The 17,056-nt window shown below is 42.3% G+C and overlaps 1 protein-coding gene across 4 annotated transcripts in view; it reads left to right on the top strand.

The window, feature by feature from the left end:
- Positions 1–17,056, top strand: part of Znf385d (zinc finger protein 385D) — a 948,781-nt gene that overhangs the window by 587,039 nt on the left and 344,686 nt on the right. Inside the window, exon 1 of one of the 4 annotated variants that reach the window (XM_048421350.3) lies at positions 5,089–5,533. The exons of 2 other annotated variants lie outside the window; for them this stretch is intronic. In XM_048421350.3, coding sequence (XP_048277307.1) covers positions 5,512–5,533 — 22 coding nt within the window. In that variant the 5' untranslated portion in view covers positions 5,089–5,511. Of the gene's footprint in view, positions 1–5,088; positions 5,534–6,108; positions 6,392–17,056 lie in introns of those variants that run through there. One more of the 4 variants, XM_085687891.2, reaches the window with a different exon arrangement.

Raw genomic sequence — 17,056 nt, 5'->3', positions numbered from 1 at the left:
CCAACAAGCCATTGGGAAATCCTTCTCATATCCTTCTAAGCCAGTTTGATGGCTGCATAGAATAGGGCCACATTTCACCCTTTTACGCCTTTAACCCTGGGCCAGGCCACCAGCCCTTTCTCCCTAACTGCTCATCTTCTGTCTGCTCTAATCCCGTTAGTCCCGTTAGTCCTCCACAAATATCAGCCACAGCGAAACCAAGAGCATGCCACATGATTCCTTCACATTCATTTCATCTGTTTGAGTTTGTTTTCTGTTGCTATGGTAAACACAAACCAACAGTAATTTAGGGAGGAAAGGGATTATTTCCTCGTCCAGGTCCCAACACAGCTGTCATCATCAAGGAAAGCCAAGGTAGGATCTGAAGGCAGAAGTTGGAAGTGGAAACAGTGCTTCTTGTCTTCATCAGTGTTTTCATGCAGCCCAGGCACACCTGCCTAGGGCTGATGCTTCCTATCCTTTAACCATGTGACCTATTTGACTCTAACCCTTGTCCAGGTGAGCTATCTGACTCCATTATATTGGCCTTGTTGCCTCTCCAGGTTCCCATGAGACACGACTTTTTAACCTTTGTACTTTCTGCAGTGTTCTTTATCCACTCCATCGAACAAAGTCTGGAATGTACTAGGCATTGGGAAGACTTTCAGTGTACTAAAAATATTGAATTAATAGATAATTCATTCATTAGATGACTAATCTGCTAGATCGTGGAGATCACAAAATGCATCCCCTTCTGTTTGCTTGACTGACAAGGTTAATTCCTACTGAATGTTCAAGCACTGGAGCAGGAATGAAGGTGGGATGCAAGCTGGAGTGAAGGACGTGAAGTGGAACACACTTAGAAATGGAGACTTAAATAAAGCCTTGGTCAGGAAAGGCCTAATCCACCCTAACAGATGAAATTGATGAAGGAGGCAGACATAGCAATAGAGAATCAAGATCATATCAGTTTTAAGTAGATAATAATGTACCTCCTGTCTCTGACTGCTCATTGTCAACCCCGGAGTCAGCAACACTGGATGTGATTTTATTTCTTCAGTGACGAAAAGAGATATGAGCAAGTCAAAGTGAAGGTCAGGGAAAGGTAACAGGAGGCTTAACTGGACTAAGCTAACCCATTGCTGAATTATGGAGGCATGCAGCTATAGGAATTTGAAAGGACAAACAAGCTCCCAAACCGTGGTCTGCGGTATCACCTGGCATCTGTATTGCGAGGAATTTAAGAACAGCTGCTGCTGAGCATGGGCAGATGCAATTTGTGAAAACGCGCTGCATAAAACCCCACCAGCCCCGAAGAACTAACTGCAGGCGAATAGAAAAGTGTGATGTTTTACACACAGTTCAGCTGGACTTAGTGTGTTTCTTCATTTGTTTCTCACAAGTGTTTATTGAATAATAAGTGACAAGTACTCTAAGGAATGTGGAGGTATCATTGAACTGACAGAAATCACTGGCCTATGGGAGATTTTATTCCAGTGATGAGAAGACAGATTAAACAAATGTCGGCATTGGTATCTCAATGAGAAAGGTGTTAGGAAAAGCCAAAAGAGGAAAGGAGTCTGTGAGCCTGTGAAGTGGCGAGTGGATGTCAGGTCAAAGTGTGATGCAGACTTGCAGGAGGTGAGGAATTAAGGCTGGCAGTCCTCTGCAGCTGGGAGCGAAAAGAAGATTCTCGCCAACTCACAGTTAATCTAAAGCATGGTACTGTTTTGGGGTCATTCTTTGTATTAATAGGAAAAGATATATTATTATTTGGTTAGTCTCAGAGGACCTGACCTGATTCCCTTCAGACAAACCCATGTTCTGAGAGTTTCTCATAGTTAGGGTCAAGCAAACCTCGGAGACTTAAACCAGGTTCTTCCTTCCTTGGAAGCAACTGGACACTCTAGAGGTGATATCAGGAAGTATCTCAGGCACAGATGACATATTTGCAATCCAAGAGGAGACTAAGGATTCATTTGAATGTTATCACTTTAAAATTTAAAAAAAAAATAGTATATTGGGCTGAAAGATTGCTCGGTGGCTAATAGCATTATTACTCTTTCAGAGGATTTGAGTTCAGTTCACAGCACCCACAAGGGTGCACAGAATCTTCTATAATTCCAGTTCCAGGAGATTTAAGGCCTCTGTCCTCCATGGGCATCCACATACACTAGGCATCCACTCACACGAACAAACACTTATATTTGTGATTAAAACGAAAATTAAATTTTTAAAATACTTTGTTGCATTTGGCTGGATTCAGCAGTTCAGATCATTTGCGGTTCTTGCAAAGGACCTGGGTTTATTTCCAGCACCACAGTCAGGAAACTCTTGTTCCAAGGAGACCTAGTGCCCTCTATTTGCTTGCTCTGGATAATGAAAACATGTGTACTACACAGACATACATGCAAGTAAAACACATACACATAAAATCTTAATAAATAAATATCTTAAAATAGTATGTTGAGGAGATATCTGTGCTGACTGTTGGTTACATCATTAATTAAAATAGCCACAAAAGGCAATCTAGGTCCACAAAATTCAGGAAAAAAAATACAAATGGATGTACTAGTCAGCCTTTAAAAATGGAAATATGTCATTCAAAACAAGATGAGTAAACTGGGAGATTATGTTACATGAACTAAGCCAGGCACAGCAGGAAGACACCACGATCCCATGAGGCTGTGAGACCTGTATGAAAGTTTTGCTCAAATTATAGAAAGAGAAATGAAAAGATAGAGAAGATATTAGTCAAAGAAAAGAAAAGGAGGTCGCATTTTTCTTGGGTAAATACAGTATGCATGAATAATGTCATTGTTTAAGCAGAACAGAAAAATTTGAATGCTAAAACTTAATTTTTTCCTACAGTTATGAGCAAGGTTATGTCACAGGCCTTGATATTCCAGACAACCCTGACAGAAGGAGAGGGAGCAGGCACCTGTAAATAAGGAAAGCATCCTCTTTTCTTGCTTGGCCAGGGATGTACTGCACACATAGGCACTAAGATGCTCTCGGGACACTGTAACATTTTAGGGGCTACTTCTGCTTTTTGGCACATAATTCTTTATAAAATAGACAGATGTTGGCATATTCTATCACTTGAAACACTCCAAGTCTGTAAATTCATGGTCACGTGGCTATATTTGTTTTTGTAACATCCAGGGGCATACTCATTGGGAAGACGATACTAGACCCCGTACAAATAGCAGTTGTGTTTGTATATAGAAACCTGGTGATGGATGCTAAACATATTCGACATTACTGATAGGAAGACAGTAACTCTTTAATTGGAAAAGGTGCTTTATTTGTGACAAAGGTAACATCCATTTTCCATATTTAAACTTCATATGTCACTAATAAAAAGGTTGTGTGTGCAAGTAGCTGTAAAATGCCAGACAAATTCAAGTTCTTAATTATGGAAGCCAGTTCTTAGGCATTATCAGTCTTTCTAAACCTCTACTCTTGATGCCTGCATCTTTCAACTACAGGAGCTCAAGTAGACCAAAACTTGTAACGTTAAACTACAGCGCCCTCTAGCCTGAGAAGGCGGTGAAGCAGCTGATGAGCTGCTTGAAGAAGCTCGGCGGCAGAGCTTCTCTTGCCTCTGGAAGGGGTGGCCATTCACGCAGCATTTGGATGTGTTCCATCTGTCCTCTGGGTTGGCCTGTGAGAATACTTTTATTTTTAATCTCAAAAAGTTGTAAAATCGTAAATTTGACACTTAAGCTTTCCTCCTCCAATGCGTTTAAATGAGTGATGATATTTCTCCAGAAACAGAACTTAGCTGGCCAGTGTGCTGTTCACCTGTGTGTGACCCCAGAACTGAAAGCTAAGTGAGACAGCACAAGTTTAAGGCCAGCCCAGGCTGCATAGCAGAACCTTGTCTTAAACAACAAATGATATGAAGGGAAGGGGGGGGGGGGAGGACTAGATTTAAGAATCACTGTGGTTCCAATTACTATGGATTATTTGTTTACCCAGTTCCTTACATTCCAGTGTGAAAGCACTCTGCTCAGGGAGGGGAAACAAGGGTTAAGCTTGTACAAGACAGCACAGAAAGATGTTGCTATGGGGTCCTCTGCCCCCTAGGTTCAACATGCAGAATACTTACCAGATGCAGAATTATCAAAGGAAGCATCGCTGGATATTTTAACATTAGACAGTGGGGCTATTTGCTAATATAGTTTAGAAATGCTCAGATTTAACACACACACACACACACACACACACACACACACACACACACACACACACACTTCCTCCAGAGACTGCATTTTTTTTTAATCTCCACTGCTTCTGCTTCATAGCTTTTACAGAAATTTTCAAGTTCAAAGACTCCAGTGGGTAAACGGGGTCCCACAGTGGGGAAAGAGAGCTTGCTGGTGGTTGTATTTTTGACCGCGAGCATCTGTGCCTTAATCACCCAGCTTTGAAGGATTTCTTTCTAACATTCTTTTCTGTGTACGATAAGCACTGCAATTCATTACACCGTTGTCGGAGACAAAGATTCTGCCAGCCTGTGCCTTTCTTGGCTGTTCATCTCAAATTTAATGTGTGTGTATGTGTACTCAATATTGGCGACGAGGCTCAAATTATGACCTAATCTTGCTGGAGTTTCCATCATAATATGACCCCCTTTAGAGGGTCAAAGATCATTTCCACCCCAATGCACCTTCCAGCATCTGCTCAGGGAGGGGGTGCAATTTTGGTGTGCCACAGTGGGAGGTGACTTTTATCACATTTTTTTAATCTTTCAATCTAAAGCAGGAAACAAGACATAGAAATCACTCCTCTCCAGATTTTCCGTGACAGGATCACACTACCCTAGTAAGCAGACTTGCAGCCCTAAAGCTCAGAGCCCAAAGCATGCCTTCTCAACATCCACTCAGGCTTAATTTTGATGAGAGTGGCAGCCCTCACAGGAGGGGCGAGGTAAAAGTGTGTCTAATTACACGAGCATGGGAGAACTCGCCTGAGCCAGTTTCCCACCCCGCATCTGATGTGAATTTCCCCTGCGTGACTCCCGGTGCACGCCAGACCCTTCTCTTTAAATCAGCCTCCGTGCCCCTCACTCCGCCCACGCCCAGGTCTCTGGGCTGGTTCAAGCTTCCCAGAGCCTTGGTTGGTCCTGGCAGGCCATCAACACATCACCTCCTTGGGGTGGTTGCAAGCAGGGCTGGGATGCTGTGGGGTGGCGGTGGGGGTTGTGTTTGTAGTACTCCCGGGAAGTCCTGATGTCACGGGAGCGGCAAGGACATCGCAAGGAGGAGTCGTGTTACAGTAAGGATGGGCAGTGGCGCGCACGGCCGGAGCGCACGCTTCAGCCGCGAGGGATCGTAGCCGGGAAGACAGGAGCCTGCCCCGCGCCGCTCGCCCAGCCTGCCGGGGAGGAGGCACGCTCCGCGCTGCTGCTCGCCACGCTGGAAACGTCTACACTGACCGTAGCATGCCACGGCTCTGCTTGGCGTCCCAGCCCTGGGTGCGAGCAGAGGCTGAAGACGCCACGGTGGGCTTCCAGCTGGCTGATTAATGAGAAAAATAATGTATTTTGGTGAGTGTTCTCTCTGATGATGCAATTCTGGGGGGGTGCCTGGCGGCTCTCCATCATGCAAGCAAACGCTTTTTAAAAAATCTTTAAGCTGCTAGAATGTGTTATACGAAACCTACCTCCGGTGGGCAACTGGCGAACCCGCTAGAATGGTATTAAGAGCTTCTTTTGTACCACCTTTGGAGCTGGTTATCAACTGTGCAGGGATGTAAGCTGGAAAAGAAGAGGTGAGGGTGGGGTGGATAAACTTTGCTTTGACTTGTGGCCACGAAGTTGGCTTATTTAGCTGGGTGTATGAGACGTGGTGCAGCGTGGGAAGTCGTGGGCTAACTTAATGGAATGCAAGACAAAGTTCCCACACGACTGATGGCCTGAGAGCTTAGTCAACATGAATGTACATCTCAGGCATTGGGATTGTCCGTAGTTCAGAGGCCAGAAAGGAAAACATTGTCGAGTGAGCAGTCCTGCCCAGCCTGGCGCTCCTTCAGGTTACAAGAGGCTCGCACCAAATGCTTATTACTTTAAACCTTTCGAGGTCACGGGGGCTGTTAAATATGTGTGCGGTTTAGTTTGGGGCTGCGGCAGAACGCTCCCCAAGGTTTTCAACTGAGCTGCTTGCATTTGCAGAAAACATGTGGAGGCTTAGATGTGGGCTCTGGGCTGAGCAGGCTGGGAGCTGAGTTGTACCTTTACTCTGCAACGCCGCAGCTCACATCTGAGAAAAGAGGCAGAGTCCTTCACTTCTGGGGAAGAAACCAAGGAGTAAGACGGAGGAGGCTTTCCTCCTCCCTGGCGTTATGCTTTCGTTCTGTAAGTCCCAGCCGGTGTCATCACTTAACAGCATCTATCTGATATTAAAAGGTTGGTGGGAGCAACCGGAGAGGGACTGAGGGTACTGTTGTATGCTGCAGACTCAATGGGTGATTGGGGGGGGGTTGCTTTAAATATGAAATCAGCATTCTTCCTTCAAGTTATATTCAGATATCTGTGGATGGGGAGCTATTAGTTTGGTGGGCATGCATTTCCCTGTATGCTATTTGTTTTGTCTTTTTTTTTTTTTGAGTCTTTTGAAACATTTGAGAAAGTGTGGAAGAATCCCGAGTTACAAAAGCTTAATGCCTTTAGCTGTCTTGACAGAAGCTTTGATCTCCCTATAATTAGCGTCATATTAGAAAAGAAATCTTAAAATAATCAGAATTTATTTGAAAGAAAGGATCCTCATTTCATAGCCCAATTTAAGCAGAATCCAGACTTAAGTAGCACTTTCCCCGTGGGTAGCTATAAGGGACATGCTTGTTTATTAGTAACGAACGGAACAAGATTCATCATCTGTGTGATTTCTGACAAATGGAAAAACTTGTAAAGATAATGCATCTTCTGAACATCATTAAAATTAAGCTTCTGTAATGAGAATCAGGAATATCAGAAAATATTTTAGTTTTAGTTTTGGGGTATTATAAAATGCCTAATAGGATTTTGAAGTAGGACTAACTAGAGAAATAGCAAGTGTCTCAAAGTCGGGGTTAGAGACTGCGGACCCTGTGATGATCTGTGGTGTCACGGACTGAAGACATGCTCACAGAGCCGGCTCAGACTGTTAACTGTGTGTTAACCCCAGTGATTTGGAAAGTGGGCAGATCTACAGGCAATTAGCTTCATTGTGCCATGTAAGCTTTTAATACTAGGAATTGAAGTGTGCTGTCCTACTTACTCCAGCTGGAAGTACACTTTTGCTAAGGCCAGGCTAAAGTTGCCCTCAGGGTTGTGAACAGGGTTCTGCCTCCCTGTCATCCCCACCATCGGTCCAGTGTGCGAAATGTTTTCCATTCTTGTAGGAAGTGATGTGTATATTAAGAGGTTGGGCTTTGGCAGCCCCTCAGTGAAGCTGCTAGACATTTAGAAGCCTTGGAGCCAAACTGCCTCTAAGAAAGTCATCTGTCACTAGAGCTAGGGCAAATAAGTAAATAAACAAACCGGGAATAGCCTGCGTGTCTTCTGATCCTATAGTAGGCTAATGTGTGTGTGTGTGTGTGTGTGTGTGTGTGTGTGTGTGTGTGTGTGTGTGCATCTGCACACATGTGCATGCTTATGTGTATATAGAGCTAAAATGGTTCTATTTTAGGTAGTTTAAGGAAACAGTTCTTTCACTTGCAAATTTATTGGTGTTTCATTATTTCCTTTATTTCTGCACTGATGATGATTTAACAAGCCAAGACCAATAGGGGCACTGGGAAAGCTTCAGTCTTGGGCTTTTCTGGTGACTTGTGGCAGTGGGAGAGCCATGGCAAGTCTTTTATTTGCATCCCCAGTAGGAGTGATGACGAACGTGTGGTACTATGTGGAGAGGTGAATTGCAAGGCAAGTGAGTTATGCCCTTCTCACATCCACAGCCTGTTTTGCGAGGTGTTGTCCCACTTCAGAGGCAGCTGAAGAGGCCTTTCTTGATGAGGGTGGTTGGGTCGATGAGATTTAAGTTTCTACCCCCTTTGGACACTAGCTGGACCTGGGCAAGGCCGGCTGGAGTGAATTGTATGTGTACACAAGTGGGTGAGCTGTGTAGGATTTCCAATTCTTTTCTTTCCCCTTTGGTTTTTCGAGACATGGCTTCTCTCTTCTGGAACTCACTCTGTTAACCAGGCTAGTCTTGAACACAGAGATCTGCCTATCTCTGCCTCCCATATTGCTGGCATTAAAGACTTGGGCCACCATGCCAGGCTTGATTTCCAATTCTAACCATCAGATCCTATCTGAATATGTTCTCTTGTATCTATGGGACTGTTGGACCCTTTTAATTACGTACTTTCTTGTCCTATTGAGATTCTGCTGCGGGGTTTTCAGTAATTGTCTGCACTTGTTATTTAGCGATTTCAATTTGCTGTTCAGTCACTGTGGGTGCTCCTGCCACTCTTCCGGTTTTACATGCATCACATGTAGTTAAATGTGACACTCACAAAGGAGAAGAGGGGAAATCCCAGTCAGCCACCCCGTCAGTGGGATGTACTCTTAGAAGCGAAAGGAAAAGAGCAAAGACGATGAAATTAACCTCCCTGCCCCATATAGATTTTTCAAAGTTAAAAATTACATGTGCCATGTATTAATAGCCATTAATAATTTATTCAGTAGTGATAAGTCAGGCACCTAGGAGACTTCTCCCCAGACTCAGGAAGAGAGGCTGCGGGTGGTTGTCAGTACAGCAGGCAAAGCTGCCAGGTCACAGTGGGGCTGAGGACTGCGCTGGTATGAAGGACAGGTTGTTTGCTTGAACATTTTACTGTAATCTCCCAGTGCCCAGCAGAAGGTTTTAGTAAGTCACTGTCTCCAGCTCTGGCCACCATATGTCTGAATCATCTCTCTCCCCCACCCCATGCATCTTTTTCCTTTCTGGAGGGTCAGTCATCATTGACAGTGGGCATGCTACCCACACAAACTGCCCTCAGTTGGCCACAACTGCCATGTTTTGTCCTTAGATGTCAGGAGAGAAACAGGAGAGTGACTGTACTCATGAATTTCTGTATGGTCCTAAATCAGGGCTTCCCAAAGAGAGTCACCCAAATGGAACCTATGGCAATCAGGCCATTGAAAAGTGGGTGGGGCTTACTCCTTGATAATACTCCTAAAAAAGAAAATGCTTCACCTGAAACAAATACTCAGAACTGAGAGACAAATGCTAGCACTCACTGCAAATGTTACTATTAATAGTATAATAATTAAACCCAGAGAAAAGGGCAAGCAAATTTTAGAAAGTGTGACTGAGCTGTTCAAGTTCAGCTTGATGTTAATTGTGGTTTGGCTGTGTCCTTTAAAATGACTAAGGAATGGAAGAAAAATACTTAATAGTATGCCTGTCATATGCAGAAATGCTTCATCAAGGAAGTTTTTTAACACAACACACAGTTTGAAATGTCTAAGGAAGATCCTTATCCCCTCTTTGTAACAGATGCACATGTTCAGCCCTCAAAGAACAGTTTTCCCTCTAAATAAGAATAGCTCATCTTGGTGTTTGCACCTTGGGCAGTGGTTTAACTATGACGTTTCACCTCTGAGCCAGGGTGCTAGAAATGTCCTTTGTGCAGCAAGGCCAAGATGAGAAGAAAACAGCAGGTAGCAGAGAGAAACACCTCTCCCTTTCTGAACACCCAACTCCTCATTTGCAATAAACCGTTCATTATGAGGAATGAGGTTTGGGAGCATCTTTCCATTCACCCAGGAGAAATTTCTATATCCCCTGAATCGATATGAATAGAGAATAATTTAGGAAGTGATGCATCCAGTTTCTCTCTTCAAATGTTGAATTTGTACTATCATGTCCTATTACAAATGGATCACAATGACATGCCACACAATAGCAACCAGCATAGAGACTCAGAATAACACATGCTGCAAGGAAGGGTCCTGGAAAGGAACCTAAGCTGAAGGGCTTTCAAACACAATCTTCCTAAAGCTGGTTTTCCTCTGAATTCATTCAATGTTCTCATTTTCAAAAGCCAAATGTGGTCATTGTAACAGTAACACAGATTCTTCAATGCAGCCATACATTCTGTGTCATTTTCCCCTGCCTTTTTCTTTTTCTTAAAGACCTTTCTTATTTGCTATAATTATATGGAAATGAGATGAGTTTATTTAAGGGATAGGTCCCAAAATTCATGAGATAATGAAGACTTACAAAGTTACCCTTTTGTGGGTGGCAAATTGTTCTGAAAAAAACAAATGAAAAATTTAAATTAGCGGTTTCTGATTTCCTTTTCAGAAGGGGCTGCAGCTGCTTTTGACTGAGTTCTCCCACATAAGACAAGGTGTGTGTGTGTGTGTGTGTGTGTGTGTGTTTGTGTGTGCGCACACACACACATACACACACACGTGACACTAAAATTGCACTTAAATGCTGATTAATATAGTAGATTTAATGTACATTTTTAGCTTAGCTAATTTTTAACTTGAACAATTATTCCATACATTATAGGACTAAAAATCAAACTGTAAAGTTAATTCTTGTTTCACCTACTTAAGAAACCAAAATAATTGCACAAATTTATTTTTTTCTTGACCTTGAGAAGGGGATGTTTCTATTAGTATTAACTGTGCAAAGCATATCATAAAACAGCGAAAGTCATAGCCCTTGTCCATCTGTCTGTAAGGAAACCATTATGTATCATTTTCCCCAAAGATTAGTTTTGCAGCAGAATTTCACAAATGATTGGTGGCATTAAGAGAAAATACAGCCTAGGAGGTGGCTAGAAATATCAAAACTTAAAGTGGCTGAGATCATGCTTGAAGCAAATTGCTAGGGTTGAAAATAGGAAGGCATTTCTCTCAGTCACAGCATTCAAATGGTTATGAGGCCGTTGGAAGTCAGCCAGCTCTCATTGTATGTGAAGCCCAGCTTGGCACAGCATTGAACATAGAAAACATTGTCATGAAAACTCCCCTGTCAAAAGTCTCCAATGCATTTCATGCAGGAGAGAGGACACCTTAAGGCCCTTCTCCTGGCTCATCTCTCAGGTTCCCCCATTTGGTCCTCCTGTAATATTATGTTTCTGTAAGATGAGGGAAAGAAGAAAAGTAATGTGGCCAAAGTCAGAGCCGAAATCAGCAGCACTATCACAAGATGTCCTAATTGACCGCAGAGGATGTGCTGTGTTCCAAAATACCGTACCTGCAAAGGGATGGAGGCTGAGAGGATGCAGATGGGTTCTTAGACTGAGAGTTTTTAATGGATGAAAGCTATTGAATCTGAGCCCAGTGTTGAACACTCAGTACCATGTGTTGGTTGCTCTGGATTGAGCCAGTGCTTGAAGGTGGTGAGAAGGAATAGCCTCCTCCTCAACTCATTGTTCAATGTCAGCACTTATCTGAAAGTTTGGGCTTTACATTGAAAAGAAACAGACCTTCAAAAATATAAGATTCTATTATTTACTTTGTTTCTAGATTTGTTTTATTTAATTTTTGTGCATTTTGGGATGGGGTAAAGAGAGATCGGAGAATGCAGATGTCTGATGAGGCCAGAGGTGTCTGATCCCCTGAGATGAAGTAACTGGTAACTTGTAAGCCACTTGACATAGGTAATGGGAACAAAACACATGCCCTTTGCAAAAGTAGCAAGTACTTTTGTAAATCTTAACCACTGAATAATCTCTTCAGCTGTGTGTGTGTGTGTGTGTGTGTGATTGCATATCACACACACACACACACACATATCACTGTTGGTGCTATCACAGACTCAGCGTTTTTTATTTAATTGTTGTTGCTGTATGTGTCTAGTGTGTGTCTGTGCTTTTTATTTTTTCCCATAGACATAAAAACTAATCCTTAGATATTAGATCATACATTAAATATAGTAGAATCACATATTATTTTTGTTTGTCTTGTTATCATTGCCATAGGACTCTGAAATGGGAAGAGAAGAGAAAGAACTCTGCAAAATATTAAGATCAATATTCAAACATCTCTGAAGAGAACATAAATCATCATATAAGATGGTCAGATTGGTATTCTCCATAAGTCACCTGTTACAGTGCTGGTTCTCGGCTTCAGTGCAGGGACTTTCTCTCACTGGGATATAGTCATAAAAGAGCCTGTGAGCCCGTATCTCAGAGTGCCAGGAAGGTCACTAGTTCTGACGTTATTGTTTTGGAAGGAAAAAAGGAAGCACAAATTCTGACAAGTTTTTGCAAGATTTTTGCAGAATTTTCTTCACCTGTAAATTTTTTTTTTATTTTCATGCATGTTGCTGAGGAGGAAAGGTACTGGAGACAGATTGCTCTGAGAATAAAATGCAGTCATGAGTGAAAATGTTAATAAACATGATCTCTCACACTTGTGTAGCAATTTGCTTTTCAAAGCATGCTTCTTTTATCCTCAAAATGACCTGTTTCAGGACGTAGACAAAATGCATTCTCAAGGTCACACTGCTAGCTAATATCAATGTTCAATCTTTTAATTCGGAACATTGGAGATGGACTCAATGCTCTTTTTTAGCAGACTGTATGACGCTGTGAATAGAATGTATTTGTAATAATACTTATATAAAAACATTCTTTTAACAATAAAGGACATGAAGAAATGATTGGGATGGGAGAAGTGACTGCGACTAAGAATCGTAGCTCAATAGAGGGGTATGGACACAATTCATAATTTTATTTGTTCTACTTTGTCATTTATGTAAAAATTTAATCAGAGAAAATCAATACTGCCTAGAAGGTATGAGATGGTGCGATAGAATGGATATTTATGCCTCACCCAAATTTGTATGTTGAAGTTCTGATCTCAATATGATGACATTAGGAGGTAGTTTGGTGGTGATCATGGGGACAGAGCTGCTGTAATGGGGCAAAGGAACATGAGCTCAGCAGTGTTGACTCTTTCTGCCCTGTGCAGTCAGAGGGAGCCGGCAAAACAGCCTTCCCCAAATCAACCAGGCAGACAGCGGGCCTTTGATCTAAGACTACCCAGACTCCAGAGCTCAAACAGATGAGCTCCTATCTTTTAAGATACCCAAGCGATGGAATTTTGTCTTGGCAGCCTAAGCTAAGTGTCAGCTGCGGGCAGAGCCCATCTTTCTGTGCTACAGAGCTGAGCCAGATGTTAAAGCTTACATTAGTTTTGTGCCATATATGTCTGCTCTTTAACTAGTTAAACCAAGGTTTGTAGGTATTGCTCACATGCTTTGATGTCTTTGATGTTCACAAACACCTCATTGCCAGAAATGTTCAAGATAGCCTCTCAGTCTTGTCTTTCAGATGTTCAAGAGGGCCTCTTAATCTTGTCTTCTAAACGTTCAAGATAGTCTATTGTTTTCTCTATGGGACTAAAACAGAGGAGAAAGTATCCTACTCTGAAATCTAACTGCTCCACTAATTGTCTTAGTATCTGAGCAGGTCCCTACACCTTGGATGTTTTTTTCTTTGTAAAGAAATTATTTTTTTCTACAGTTGTGTTTTGACAACCAAAGTATGCAATAGACATAAAAATATTGAACACCAGGAGTCACATGGAAGTAAAAGTTAATTAAGTTTTTCTTAAATTTTTACATGCATACAAATGACATACAGATGTATAAAATTTGAGAAAAGTACTTATTTTCATTGATATTAAACCCAAAATAGGATTATTCTAAGCATTTAATGTATAAGGACCTTATAGGGAATAACCTGTTTCATCAGTGAAGCTGTATGTGGTGGGATGGAAGAAATCCAGACAAGGGACCAATAGAAAGCAACTGACAAGTATGGATGGAAAGACAGGAGATAGTTCTGAAGGCCAAGGCCCAGGGCCTTCTGACAGGGCTGGGGTCACAGCAGGTTTAAGAAGGTAAAGCATAAAGGAATCCTGGTTTAAGTTCAGAGAGAGATAGAGACATTCCCAGCCTCCTTCTATTTTTGCATTCTTCAGTTATTGCCTTGGCTCCTTATTGATATACTTCCCCCAATGACCACGTGGCATGGCATCCTGGGAGATGCCACCTACAGATTTTAGCTGTCTTGGGTCAAGACGGCCAAGACCTGTAAGGAGGTTTTATAGCTGATGTAAGTGGTAAATAAATGGGAGCAAGTTTCTGCAAAGATGACTCAAAAGCATTAATGGGAGTTTGGGGGAACAGTAAGAGGCGAGGATTGATGTATGGCTAGAGAACGTCGATCAATGCCTGCTGGTTCAAGTACTTCCTTTATTTTCCATTGGTATCTCATATATAAAACTTGTTGATCTTTCTCTGCATCACATTTTCCCTTTTTTATAATGGGTTAGGGTCGATCTAATGGTGAGTTCTATGATCTTTGAATGCATAATCTGCAAAACACTATATGAATGGGCCTTGTAATGATCATGAGGAATCTGTAAATAAATCTCAAAGACAAGAAGGGTGTGGGAAATGTAACCTGGGTATGTATTCTAGCTAGCAGTTTAGGAACTCCAACACAGAGTTCTCAGTACCTGGAAGTGGTTACTTCTGGCTATTTCATCAAACAGTCCTTTGTAATACCTTAAAGGGCTTAAATTTATCTTAGAAGTCAGATAACCTGTCCTTCCTCATTGTTTCATAACAAAGGGATACTGCAGAAGAGGGAAAGTAAGCAAGGAGGGGCAACTGACCTTCCATGGCACAGAGTTCTTTATTCCTTCCTTGCCAGGACACTGATGGGCTTAGATTCATTGAAAGCTTTGCAAGTTTATTATATTTTTTTTTTCTGAGATAAGGTTTCTCTGTAGCTTTGGTGCCTGTTCCAGAACTAGCTCTTGTAGACCAGGCTGGCCTCGAACGTTCTTGAGAAAAGAAAAGGGATATGATGCTAATCTCATTGATTTAGTGAAGCTCTTTGTATATTGTTGGGGTTTACATTTCTTTGGCTGATTGGACATCCTATCCATAAGCAGAAAAGAAATTCATTCTTTTTTTAAAAGGCAGTTTTCTTATTTTTTACAATAGCTTCAGAGAATTTTTTATATTTTGAACATACCCATCTCTCCCCTCCCCCCAATGTCTCCTATGCCACCCTCTCTACCCTTCCATTCTTTCACACTCAACTCTGAGGTTCCTTCCTTCCTCCGTCCCTCCTTCTCTTCTTCCTCCTCCTCCTTCTTCTTTTTCTTCTCTCACAGAGTCCAGTTTGTATTAGCTAGCTAGTCTTGGGAATGTGCTGCTGTGGCATGTTTTCAGCATACAGGGGATCATAGCATTAAAGGAAGTCAGCACTCCCTCTCCCAGAAGCAGTCAAATTGCCAGAAGCTTTTCAGATCACAATGGACTTCATGTCTACCTTATGCCTGCTATGCTGGGACTTTGCAAGACTGGAGGTTGGGATTATTACTGCCACCCTTCAAGCTTCCTTCTAGAACCCCGTGACAGCATCCATCTTGATCTTAGCTCTCTTGTTTTCAGGCAATGCTCTGTTAACTGCTGGAAAGCATTTTCCTTGCTGTGAATAATATGGAAGACACGAATTCCCACTGGGTGCTTTAATTAGCTGGCCCAAGGAAAGATAAGCTGTAGCGTAGAGGTCTAGTTTAGGACTTAGTCCTAAGGAAAATTTATCAATTAAAAGGTATATTGAAAGTCAGGTTGTTTATAACTATTATTTTTCTTTATAAAACAAGTGATCTGTAGTCCTAAATACTGATATTTAGGTGAAGTTTTTTGTAATGTGGTCAGAATTCCTTTTTTAAAGTCTTTAACTAAGAAAGACAGTTTAATGACAATCTCAAGGTAGGAGCCTCTTGAGGTCTTTGCTTCATTAAGGAGATTTTGGCCTTCCTTTGTGAAGCTCCGTGGAGCTGATATGTGATTGGCTCTGCAAACAGGTTCTCAGGAAAATGGAATTCAATGGTTCTCCGTGTTGGGGATAGCTGTGTTGGGAGGTATGCCATTGGCACATAGCCACCATCCTTTCTGAAAAGGTCAGGGGATATAAATCCTGGATAGATGCAAGACTCCACCAGGAGGCTTTGAAATAATACTAACAGCAGAGCATCACTATAGTCTAATAAAAACCCTATGCTTTGGTTACCGTTCCAAGCACCTGCCTTTTCTCATAAAAACCTACAGTTGATTCGATAGTACAGAACTGAGTCCCTCAGATGGGTAATTTTATTCCTCTAATAAAGAGCCTCCTGTGGATTTAGAAGTTTCCAGTTTGCAACAGATTCTCCTGGCGGTAGGTGGCAGGATCAGGAACCCAAACCAGGTCAGTTGGAGTTCACAGGCCCCAAGCTCCCTTCAGAGTATGATGCCTGGACCTGCTTACACAGTGTCCTGTAACACCCTGCCTTGGCTTTCTGAATGGAAATTTCTTAAAAGTGAGGAGTCTTTCCTTTTCTTACGATTGACCCCTTGTAGAGTCTTGTATTGTGCTTAACTGTTTCAAGATCACAGTGGCATGGCTCCGGAAAGAATGTTAGATCAACCCTTCTCAAAATGAATGTTTGTGCAAATCTCATGAGAATCATATTAAAATGAGATCACATTCAAGATGCCTGACCCACCCTGGGAGCAGACTGGCTCTTCTCTAGCACATTCTCATGAGATGTAGTGGGTGAGAGGCACACTCACTCACTGCATTTTGAGTGGTCAGAATTTAAAGAGATCATGTTGCTGAATTCCTACTTTCGGACCTTGATCTGAGTGTAATTTATCTCTTTGTAACATGAGGGGGCCTATTTGTTTGTGTTTCTGTCCCGTCCGGCCCCCCAGCTAGTTAGTCCCAGAGAAAAATCACACACAGATCTCTTTAAGTTATAATGCTGATTGACCCATTAGGTCAGGCTTCCTACTGGCTAACTCTCACATCTTGATTAACCCATTTTTCTGATCTATGTTAGCCATGTGGCTCAGTACCTTTTCCAGTGGGGCAGCTCACATGTTGCCTCTTCGGTGGTCTGGATAGGAATGAGAGGAATCAACTTCCTCCTCTCCAGAATTCTCCTGCTCTCCTGGCATCATTTCCACTTCCTGTCTGGGTTTCCCACCTACACCTCCTGCCTGGCCAATCAGCGTTTATTTAAAAGATGACTGAGAGAATACAGACAATTCTCCCG

Source organism: Myodes glareolus, chromosome 5 (genome assembly GCF_982192425.1).
Source record: "Myodes glareolus chromosome 5, mMyoGla1.1, whole genome shotgun sequence".
In the NCBI taxonomy this organism is placed as follows: Eukaryota; Metazoa; Chordata; class Mammalia; order Rodentia; family Cricetidae; genus Myodes; species Myodes glareolus.
The sequence above is the reverse complement of the archived record's forward strand: the minus strand, read 5'-3'. Positions and strand labels throughout refer to the sequence as shown.